This window comes from Sceloporus undulatus, chromosome 5, assembly GCF_019175285.1.
Source record: "Sceloporus undulatus isolate JIND9_A2432 ecotype Alabama chromosome 5, SceUnd_v1.1, whole genome shotgun sequence".
In the NCBI taxonomy this organism is placed as follows: domain Eukaryota; kingdom Metazoa; phylum Chordata; class Lepidosauria; order Squamata; family Phrynosomatidae; genus Sceloporus; species Sceloporus undulatus.
Genome location: NC_056526.1, coordinates 137,378,535 through 137,391,000, shown reverse-complemented (window position 1 = coordinate 137,391,000; position 12,466 = coordinate 137,378,535). Strand labels below are relative to the sequence as shown.

Here is a 12,466-nt window from a genome sequence, read left to right as displayed (position 1 = left end):
ATCGATCTAGGCACAGATTGGGTGCAGGCTTAAATGGGTGAAAACGGATCTTATCACACAGCTCTGTGCCCAAATCAGCCGCATCACATATCCGATCCAGACTCCTGGCATACTTTTCAAATAATGGGAAAGTATTGTTCTTTGAAAAGCATGCCAGGAGTCAGGATTGGATATGCGATGCAACCGAGCTGGGCATTGGCAGAAAAGAGGTGTGTGATAATCTCCTGAAATAACAACAACGTTTGAGTCAAACTAGATGATATCTGTCATAAAATGCGACTGTCCTCTTTTGTCTGTGTTGCACTTAGCATCTTTTATTTTGTAATTAGTCATTACAATAGTAAAATATGAGTATATTGTGCAAGTTCACATATAGAATCATAGAAGAGACCACAAGGGCCATCCAGTCCAGTCCCCTGCCATGCAGGAAATCACAATCAAAGCATCCCCAACAGACAGCCATCCAGTCTCTGCTTAAAGACTTCCAAGGAGACTCCAAGGGAGTGAGAGGGAACCCTAAGATGAGACGAAAAACTTGTTAAACCAAAGTTTACACATACCCCTAGGGGGGGAAAATTAAAGTGGAAAGGTGAAAAATAAGAGACTTAATGTTACAGGCCAGGTTGATTTGGTTGCCAGCTTTGAAGCCTGGGAATAAACATATGACATATAACCTACAGAATATAGCATATAGGTTATAAGATATACAGTCAGACCTTCTTTTACACAATTTTTTTATACACGGATTCAAGCATCCACGGTTTGAAAATGTTTAAAATAAGTATAAATTTCAAATATCAAACCTTGATTTTCCATTTTTTTTATAAGGGACACCATTTCGCTATGTCATTATATTTAATGAGACTTAAGTAGAGGTGCTGATGTTAACTTTGCCTGTCTGGTTTTAAACACCATCATGAATTGAGCACCAAGTGGCCAGAAGGTGATAACAGAACCCCAGACATACAACTGGCAAAGCCTCTCAACCCTTTAGTCTAAAAAGATAGAAAAAAACAGATGTTTCATTATAACATACTACTAAAATTACTACTTCTATTGTTTCATATTTTTATTTATTAAGCTAATATAAATAAAAATTAGTCTTACATGCTCTTCTTTGCTCTTCTCAATATCAGTATAATTCTTATTTGAGTTACACAACACAGTATCAGTCATTTTTGAAGTAGTAAATTCTTCAAGTGTTCCATAAGTACATGGAGATATTTGCCATTGTGGACAGTTTTGTAGAGCCCATAGTTCCTTGGCAGCTTCTCCAAAAAATAGAAATATATTGTCATGCACAGAGGGGAACACACAGAAACACAGGTATTTTTCTAAAAATTTATAATCTCCTTTAATATTCCATCTTCAGTTATCATAAGCTTATTTTCCCTGTTCTGTAGGCACTATTGCTCAATTTCTATTATTGTTCTGGTGGCAATCTAATTCTTTATTATAACATTTATATCCTGTCTTTTACAACAAAAAGCCATATCATCTTTTCTGTCCTTATTAAATCCTATCTACTTTTTTATTTTTTTTATTTTTTTTTTACAAACCATACATAAAATCCTCACATCATCCTATAACAAAACATAGACTACCTACACATCTAAAACAGATAAACAAACCAACGAATAACAACAACCCCAATAAGAGAAAGAAAAGAGGGGGGGAAACCCAAAAAGAAAACCCACCACCCTTTACATTTAAACATTTATACACACATACACTCACAGGTTCTTTTATGTTGTCCCCCCCCCCCCGATATATCAACCACTTCCAGAATAATTGTCTGCCTTCGTTTCCCATAATCTTATTACATTCCATTTTCTTCTTGTTAATTTTCCAGTCATGCTTTGTTATTTTATAGTTACTTATTCTGTTTTAACTATCTTCCATTATATTCTACACTCTGATGCGAATACACTTATAGTACATTAATACATTATGGTTACACTTATAATACATTATTACATTCCATATTTACACTCAATTAACTCAGAAAAGATGATAGTATTAACACAAAGTGAGTCTTTTTCTTTCATCACACTCAGCATTTTTCCTCCATCATATTATTCTTAAATCTTTCACTTCAGTTTATATTTACTCTTGTCTAGCTATGTAAGTACTATTATCTATTTCTATTTCTATTTCTATATAAGATCCACTATATTGCCATATCCCATATAAACATACTTTGTCTTATTTTTCTTCTTTCTACATAATCACAAGTTTGTCAACTACAATACCATTCTTTCCAGGAACATTCTTCTAATTGGTTAAACTCTTTTTAAAATTCCTCACACACATCCAATCTATCTCTACCTCATTTTTATCTTCTTCTCTCATCAACATTGTAAGCGTGTCCATCTCCATAGCCTCATTAAGTTTATATATCCAATCCTCATCCTTTTTCCATTGCTTTGCATATGTCATCCTAGCTGTAGTGAGCATGTACAACAGAATGCGCATCTTAATTTTTTCTTTACTTGGGTTTTGATCTGAGATCATGTTTAATAGGAAAAAAAGTGGATCAAAAGGTAATGGTTCTCGAACCATCTTTTCCATTGATTCATGAATCGATCTCCAATATTTTTTCGTGCTCTCACACTTCCACCACATATGATAGAAATCTGCTCCTGGCTTTTTACACTTCCAGCATTCCAAATTGCACGTCTTATATATTCTCTTAAGTTTTTCCGGGGATAGATGCCATCTATGCAACATTTTAAAGAAATTGTCTTTGTAATCTTGACATAATGTAAATTTATTTGAATCTTTCAGGGCTTTCTCCCATTTCTCCAAGCTGATCTCTTTTTCTATATTTTGAGCCCATTTAATCATAGTATTTTTCACTGTCTCTTGTTCCATTTCTTGATCTTTCAGTAACTTATAGTATTGGGCAATATGTCCTTTCTTCTTGTCGAAAAAGATCTGATCTATTCCTTCTTTATTTTCCTTAATCCCTTTTTCTAGTTTGTCTTTCTTATATCTTTCTCGTAGCTGTCTGTGTAAAAACCAGTCCATGTCTATATTTTCTTCTTTTATTTGATCTAAAGTTTTAAATCCTATATCCTTATTTTCCTTTCCTGTTATCAACTGTTTATTTGTTACCCATGGGGTAGTCCTATTTTTCCTTGTTCTATTGAATAGAGCTTCCTGTGGGGAGGTCCATGTTGAAAGTTCTCTATAAAATCTTCCTTTGATTTTCGCCCATGTGTTGATCAGAGCTTTCCTTATGATATGATGCATAAAGTCTTTGTTATCTCCTGCTTTGTTGTACCACATGAAAGCATGGAACCCAAATCTCATCTTTGTACTCTCCAAACAGAGCAGCTTCCCGTCCTCTAGCCTTGCCCATTCTTCCAGCCATTGCAAACATGCAGCTTGGAAGTAGATTTTTAGATTGGGTAGTGCTAAACCTCCTTTCTCAATGTCATCTGTCAAGATCTTCCATGCAATTCTGGGTTTCTTTCCTTCCCACAAGAATTTAGTTATCTCTTTTTGCCATTTATCTATATGTCTTGTATTATTTATTATTGGTATATTCTGAAATAAGAATAGCAACTCTGGTAGTATCTTCATCTTAATGATCGCTACTTTTCCTGCCATAGACAGGCATAGCTCCATTTTCCCAGTTTCCCATATGTATGGTTTCTAAAAACATAAATCCTATCTACTTTTTATGTAGCAAAAGTTGTTACTGTACAATATTGTATGTTTAGACAAATTCAAAGAATTCTAAGCCAGTCACTGGCAGGAGCGGAGCAGATTTTTTCCACTCCTTTTTCTGGTGGCTTTGGGTTGCCTTTGGCAGCCTTGGAATGGCTTCAATCCACTTTGGGGGCATGCATCATCTGAACATCCCACCCCTGAAACTGCCAGAAGCTGCTTCTTTTGGCCCATCTGTTTCAGGCCATATTAATCAAAACTGCAAATAACCAAATCTACAAAAGTCAAAGCTGCAAATGTGGAGGACTGGCTGTACTGCCAGAAGGTATGAATCATTAGAAAAAGACAATAATGCTAAGAAACGTAGAGAGCAGTGGGAAACAAAGAAAACCACATGCCAAATGGACTCAATCAGGGAGGCCATGGGCCTCAACCTGCAGGGCCTGAGCAGTGTAAAGGAGGACATGGGATCTCAAAGATGTCTCATCCACAGGGTTGCCATGAGTCGAGCACAATTCAAAGGAAATTAAAAACAATAATATTGGCATATATTATTTTATGAACTTTACAGATAAATTATCTATAATCATTCAATCATTCAAAAATCAATGAAGCAAGCAATTAATCGGGGCTAAGCCTGTAAACTTATCAAGGAAACAGCCTGATTTTTATATGTCCTATAGTGTAAAACATAGGGTAGATGGGCCTACTAGTTGGGCTTTAAGAGGTGGCCATAACACCCTTCAAATATCAGGTGGGAGGACAACTCCTTTCACAGAAAATGGGACCTAAACTGCTAAACATACTAAAATATCTCCAACTCCTCAGTCGCATTTTACCTGTACCAGCACAGTCTTCACTGAGGGGTCTTCTTGAATACCAGGACTGACATTCGTTATGTTTTCTCCACTTTGTTTGCACGGTAACAGTATCACTTTAAAAACACAGAAGTGTACATTAATTGTCATATAGTGTTAAATTACTGAAGAAATTATAATCTAAAATCTAAAGGATGGTTGCTGCTGCTGCTGCTATCTGCCTTTAAGTTATTTCTAACTTATGGTGACCGAAGGCAAACCTATCCTGGTGTTTTCTTGGCAGAATTTGTTAAAAGAGGATTTACTCTTGCCTTCCTCTGAGGTTGACAGAGTGTCACTTGCTCAAAATCACCCAGTGGGTTTTGCAGAGGTGAGTACGGATTTGAACCCTTATTTCCTCCACTCCCATCCTACTCTGTTACTCAAATCATTACAACACACTGGTTCTAAAGGCTTTCTACTGCATGTTCTATAAGTAAGTATACAACCTGTTTGTGACAACACTCACATCAGAAAGCTTGTCTTAAGGCCAAATAGCTAAGCCACTCCGGCAGCCATGAGGTGCTATCAGAGTGTGAACTCATTTGAAAGATGAGCCAGATTACCTCTTTGGGCTTGAATTCAGGATCTGGGAAATCATCACTGATATAGCCGGGATGCCACAGTCCGCATGAATCCTGGGTCGAAGCTGGCCAATTTTTGAAGTTGGAAGTTTCCCAGATCCTGAATTCAATCCTGAATAGGTAAGCCAGCTTATTTGTTAATGCAATAAGATCCATAGTCTGTGAAAGACTGACTGCATATAATAAAGGTCTTATTGAGAAGTGGTCTTTGTTTCTGTAAGGTCAAAATGATTTGTTGAATCACAGAAATGAATACATTCAGTTTAGCCATGCAGACCATATAAACAAATGGAATTAGATTTTATAAACTTTTAATAAAAGCCAAATATGCTTCCCTCTATTAGCCTGAATGATCTTTTAGCAGATGAAGATGTGTCTTGTTGCTTCCAAGATGTTCATGTTTAATATGAGAAATCTAGGATTAATCTAGGATTAATACACAACAAAATTAATAAACCACAAAAATGTTAATAGGAAAATAAAGGAAATTTTGAAATAGAATATAATTCTTTAAATACTAAACAGAATTTCTTTAAATACAGAATTCCATGTCCCTGTAGTTCAGTTTCTTGTATAGTGGGCCCTCTACTTTTGCTGGGGTTAGGGGTGCAAAAGCCATGCAAAAGTGGAAAACCCGCAAATTAAAAAAATACTTTTTTTTAACCTGAGACAACACCTCTCTAGGAATCTCTAGGTCCTTCAGTGCACCTCTATGGTCAGCATCCGCTGGAAGTTGATCATAGAATTGCACAGGAGGACCTTCAACTGCCTGGACAAATGTTTTCTCTAGGAATCTTCAGCATGTCTTCTGGTGGACGCTGACCACTGGAAGACCTAGAGTTTCTGAGAGAGAGCATATTAGTCAAATCATGAACAATCAAATCTTCAAAAGTCAAAGTCACAAATCATAGAGCTGGAAGAGACCACAAGGGCCATCCAGTCCAACCCCTGAGGGTCAACTGTATATGCTAGTCAGTCTTTTGTTAACCAACAAAACTCCCTTGTCATATACTGTATTCTGTATCAGTGAAGATATTCCACATATATGTACATCACTGGCCCTATCTCCTTGAAGACCACATGCTGAATGTGCACATCTATAAAGATCTGGCTATGTACAAGTAAGTGGTTGCAGCCAAAGTGTGTTCACTCATATGTAGGCAGCCGTTAAAAATGTCTACGCTCAATGACACAGACCTTCTAATAACTGTGTGAAACCCCCTCATGTGAAAAATATTTATTTATTTGTTTGTTTGTTTGTTTGTATCCCACTATTTCCACAGGATTGGGATTCAGTATATATACACTATATACACAGTATATATACATTACTCAGAAAATACACAAAGGGGATTTAAACGTTGTCTTATGAAGAACAAGCTGCATAATTTAGTTTTTAAAAAGAAACTGATATTACTATCAGAACTATAATTTGCTGGGCTAACATATCTTTCTAAACCCTGGATGCTGATTCTCTGCTTCAAAACAACATTAGGGGACAATTTCCATGCAACTATTTTAAACTTTTTCAGTTCTTCCCTTCATCAAATCAGATGTCAAAGTGGTTTACGAATTATAATTTAAAAACTGCAAAATATAAATGACAGTACAAAAATGACATTCAAAGGAAGATTCAGCGGAGTATAAGACTACGCTTAAAATGGTTAACAGCACACTTTAATTGGAGGTAAATCCCACTGTATTCGGTGAGGCTTACTCTAGAAAAAGACATTTAAATGCTGGGATAAATAAAAAGGTTTTGGCTGACACTAGGCAAATGTCCTGGGGATATCATTCCATCAATAATTATAGTAAGATCTCTGCTACCATCTACTGTAACTTCCCTTTAAAAATAACCTATGATACACTGATGTGAGTAAGCTGATTTTGGGATTCAGAAAAACAACCTTGATTGGTCAGTTTTATATCTAGTTTAAATTATACATGACAAATCTATGCCCCCCCCCAAAAAAACCCATGGTATAACTGGCTTGTTTTTCCTTTGTTCCTTTGTTCCTTTTCTCTTTTGCCTGTGCCATTATCTATTTATTTTACAATAGTTTATAAAAATATGAGAGAAAATAAAGCTACAATAGAGAATTAGCCTATACCCTTTGTAATTTCTAAAATAAATAACAAACAGGAATTAAAGTACAGATGTATACCTTTTAAAAATAGATAGGTCATTCAAAATATCGCCAGCAAATTCATCCATTAGTGTACACTCCATTGGTATCAGCTCTAACTTAGGCAGTGTCATGTTAGAGGCATTTCCTTAAAAAAATGATTTTTAAAAGATTATCAACATTTGTGAGGAAGGAAAATATTATTTATTTATTTATAGTATTTATACCTCACTCTTCAGCCAAAAGGCTATCAGAGCGGCTTACATTTTTTAAAATAAGACATTAATGTCAACATGCAGACAACAGCTGATAGGTCTATTCAGGTGTACTAATATGAAATCAATCACTACTATATGAAATCAGCTACATTCATGAGATGTGATCCAAAACCATCAAAATCATGAGATATAATCCAAAATACAAAACGCCTTTATAAAAGGCAATAGGCAAATCAATCTTGAGATAGGATTTGTTGCTGCTATCCTAGCACTGCAGATTGGGTGCCACTATGGTTAGTTTTGCGGTAAGGCAAAAAAGTGTTATTGCACCACTTTTATTCCAGTACTGTTGCAAGTGTGCAATATCGCTCAATCTTAAACCATTATGTTTCCATATATACAAAAAGCACTATTTAACAGTTTGTTTGTGCTATACATTATTGTGTGATAATGCCCATAGTCACACTTACCTAATCCCTGCAGAGAAAGGAACTAGACTAGGTCGTGAGACTGGTTTCCCGCTAGGTTATTCTCCTACACTAGTAAAGCTCCAAGTCAACCTAACTGGTTTATCAGACTACCAATCAAGTAAGAAAAACAACCCATTAGCAAAATGTCCTCTGCCAGTACATGAGAAAAAATGTATTAATTAAAGATATTACAAAACATAGCTTTAAGAAATTATTTCAACAGTAATATATGCTGAATTATTAGAATTTGCTCTGATCAACTGAATGTGCATACACCAGTTAAGAATGAATAGGCAGAGTCCCTTTTTTATACTGCTGTTTGGTAGGCAAACAGCAGAAGCAGGGGACTAAACTTGGTTCCCTGCTCTGTTTGTTGATCAAACAGGCAACTGCTAGAACTACAGTGGGCCTTCCACATTCGCTGGGGTTAGTGGCACAGGACCACCATGAAAGTGTGAAAACCACATATTAAAAACACATTTTTTTACCTGAGAGAACAACTCTAAGGCCCATTCCGCACAGGCCAAAAGTACACGTACTAGGCTTAGAAAGAGGTGTCCTTTCCAGACACCCCTAACCCTAGTACGTGCTCTGTGCGTACAAAATGGTGGCGCCCATTCTACACGGGCGCCACCATTTTGACATCACGGACACCTAACGTCTGCATGTCGGAAATGATGGTGCGAGTGTGCCACTGGTGCCTTGCGATGCCATTTCCACGGCGCAAAAACAAGCCACTTTTTGCGGCTTCTTTTTGCTGTGCCGAGGAGTCGCATGGTTTGGCCGTTGGGGCTCCTCGGCACAGCAAATGACGGTGCCGGCAGACCGCCCTTTTGGGCGGTCTGTAAAGCACCTAAGAATCTCTAGTTCAGTGATGGAGAACCTTTTAGAAGCCGAGTGCCCAAACTGCAATCCAAAAATCACTTATTTATTGCAAAGTGCCCTGTCCCTCTGGCTTTCTAGTAACAAACCCTGGCAAACTCTGTGCTGAGGCAATGGCACATGTGCCCACAGAGAGGGCTCTGAGTGCCACCCCTGACACACGTGCCATAGGTTCGCCATCACTGCTCTAGTTCCTCCAGAGCAACCGTAGAATCATGCTGGAGGACCTACAAATGCCTAGAGAAGTGTTTTTTTCCTAGTTGTCTCTAGATCCTCCAGCACAACTCTATGGGCAACTTCTGGCAGAGTTGTGCTGGAGGACCTAGAGAGGACATATTAATCAAATCCTCAAATAATCAAATCTGCAGAAGTCAAAGCCGCAAATGAGGAGGGCTACCCATAGACTAGTCTAGGAGACACACCATTTTGTTCTGCATGTTTCTCCATCCAGTTAGTTCATGGGGGCAAAAACCTGCTCCCATGTACAGGTCTCATTTGCTCCTCGGACTGAAGTGAATAAGGTATTATTATACAGATTACAATAACATAACTCTAGCATGGTACAGTGATTTAAGCACTGAACTAGCACTCCAAGAGACCCATGGTTTGAATCCCCACTCTCCCACTGCATGACCGTGGGCAAGTCATACTCTCTCATTCCAAGAGAAAGGCAATGGCAAACCTCTTCTGAATAAATGCTGCCAAGAAAAACCTTGGACAAGATCACCATAAACCAGAGTCAGTTTGAAGGCACATAGCAACGGTAATCCATATTACCTTTGCTTGGAATATCTCCATATTACCTTTATTTGGTGAAAACTCTGGTGTAAGAAAACACTTAGAAGTTTTCCGCAGTGGAAAGGAAGCTCCAATATCAAGTCTCGCAGATAGTTGTGAAATACCTTTCCACAATTTTTCATACATCAAACACAAATGAATATTTGATTTTATATCCAAATCAAGCTCTAAAAAAAGTATAATGCAGAAAAAAACATTTGACATATTGCAGTTTAAGATACTGCTAGTAATAATATAAAGCAAACATTTTCAAATCTCAGACATAAAGTCCTAGCCTTTTAATATTTTGAAATATTTTAAGCAAGAAAAAATACTCATACACATACACATTGATGTGTGCATGACAAATTATGCTTACAACTGTAACTTGTACTGTAAATAAATGCAATTTAAAGTTATGGAACATGATATTCTCAGAATGTTTAGAAAGATCTCACTGTATCCTGCTAATCTTGACATACCATTTTCACTTCATATAGAAACGTCATCTTTCATACTCCTTAAAGGCAGTATGCTTCATCATAATTTATATCTATTATATTATTCAACATTCTTTGGAACTGTTATTTTCGACGTCTAGCAACTGCTATCCCAATTTCACACTATAATTTTCTGCCATCTACAGTGGCTACTGTGGAAAGTTTTTTTCCCATTTTTCCCTCCTGACCATCAAATACTCTCTAAGAGATCTGCATGATATTTTAATTATACTGTACCAGTTTAGGGACTATCCAGAGTGATATTTCACTCTAGTCTACAGAATCATAATATAAAATCAGCTGTATTATTGTTTTGGTTATTAATTTATCAATGACTTGTGTGTAAATAATCCCAGAGACATTTTATGCTATATGGGTAGTATATAAATTTCACAACAAAGAAATTCCCAAAGAGGAACTTGCAAGATGTTCCAGTGCAATAAATAGGATGTTCATCCTAAAGCCAGTACTCAACCACCATTCACAAGGAGCATAAACATCAGCAAAAATTAGAAGTGTTGTGTACTTTATGATCCCTGAGAGAACATGAATCTAAATAAAGCAAAATTAGCACAAAGAGTAAACAACTTTCCCATTGCAATCCACAACTTTCAGTTAATGGGAGCACTTATATAACTGATAGATATGTGTAAGGGAATTCAGTACAGGCAGTGAGATAGCATGTTTTTCATCAACTCCACTCCACTACAAAAAGGCTTGTTTCACACCAGAACATGGACATGTTCCTTTTCAGACTATCACTTGCAGACAGTGTTCTCTCCCAAGGTAGAATGAACAATGGTGATTAGGGGATTTTAGAAGTTACCAGTCCAAAACAACAACAAACTTCACTCAAGCTAAGTTTCAAATATGAGAAAGCAAATGATCTTATAATTCAAAGACATAATATGCATGTAATACCTGGGCCTTTTCCTGATTCATAATAATGTACAATGTTTCTCCACAGGAGATTATCACTCAGATCAGGCAAAGTAGAAGTATCTATGTCCAGTGATGTATTACAGTCAAGATTTTTCAAAACATGAAATTCACAAAACTTATGCTAAAGAAAGAGAGGGCAATATCATCAAAGTGTATACAACATTTAAAAAAAAAAACTTTCAAAAGGGGGAAGTGGGGGGAAATATGACTAAAGTATACATAGCATATGAAGAAAACACTTTCAATTGATGTACATTGTAGCTTCAGTTTCCAGTTGGGAAGCCAATAGATTTATCAAATTGCAATTATAAAAAAAAATTACTCAGAATTTCTAATGGGTGCCCGTTTTAGCGCCACATCAGGGCAGTGGCAACCACATGACACAGCCCCGATCTCACCTTTCCGCTGTGCAAAAAGGAGCTGAAAAAATGGCTCTTTATGTGCCACAGAAAGGGAGCCATAGCCACTGGTGCCACAACTTTCTGGCACCCCTTTGGTGCTGCATCATCTAGACACAGCGCCAGACGTGCTCTGTGATGCTGCATGCCGTGTGGTGCGGTGCATGGCATGACACTGGCCTGGGGGTGAAGTCAGGGCATGCGTCATAAGGACACTATGTCCTGTCTCTGTCCCCAGGCCAGCCTTAATGGCCAGTCTGTACAGCCTCTTTGTACCTAATAAGTATGCTTAGGATACTAATCACATAATATAATCCTGTGCATATTTACATGGAAGTAAACTTGAGTTAACTGGAGTTTATTCACAAAGTATTCATAGATTGAGGTTGTAAGCCCATCATCATGTACCCTTGGGGAGGGGGGCAACTGTGGCACCTTCACCATGTTTGGAGGCCTTGAGAAGCCTTGTTTTTACAACAGGCAATGGAAATCATTTTCCTGTTCACATCCTCTTTTAAAAAAGCTGTGCTTGGGCCTAAATTGTTTCAGCCCTCCTCTCCCATGGTGGAAATCGCACCTACATCCTCTACCAGGCATTTGGGGGCAAAAGGGGGGGGAATCCATGTTTGCTTGTTTTTAACGCTTAGGCCCCAGATGTGGTGGAAATTCACTCTCCCATACCCTAGAGGTCATTTTGGAGCAAAAAAACAACAACCCCTGTTTTGACCTCTGGGACCCAAAACACCTTGTCCAATCTTTGGAGTTTATCACATGAGCTTTGCTTCCACGACAGAAGGCAGATCTTACCGCACTTCCCTGTTGCTGGGGAATACGCAGTCTGCTTGCAATTGCAGCTTCTAATGCATCATTTCAAGAACAGGAAAATCCTGTTCTTGAAAAGATACAGGAGGAACATGGAGAGGCCCAGGCTGCAAATGTGCTCATACTACTCAGCAATAAAGAAATGCAATAAACTTACATTCCACATCTAACATGGGATCAAAGCCAATGCAACAAACTCCTTTATAATTCCTCAG

At 37.5% G+C, this 12,466-nt stretch overlaps 1 protein-coding gene across 1 annotated transcript in view; it reads right to left on the bottom strand.

Annotated features, from left to right (window-relative positions):
- Positions 1-12,466, bottom strand: part of LOC121931694 (probable ATP-dependent RNA helicase DDX60) — a 92,768-nt gene that overhangs the window by 54,820 nt on the left and 25,482 nt on the right. Inside the window, 6 exon segments of the mRNA XM_042469672.1 lie at positions 1,108-1,366; positions 2,524-2,719; positions 4,515-4,609; positions 7,282-7,390; positions 9,616-9,777; positions 11,011-11,152. Coding sequence (XP_042325606.1) covers positions 1,108-1,366; positions 2,524-2,719; positions 4,515-4,609; positions 7,282-7,390; positions 9,616-9,777; positions 11,011-11,152 — 963 coding nt within the window.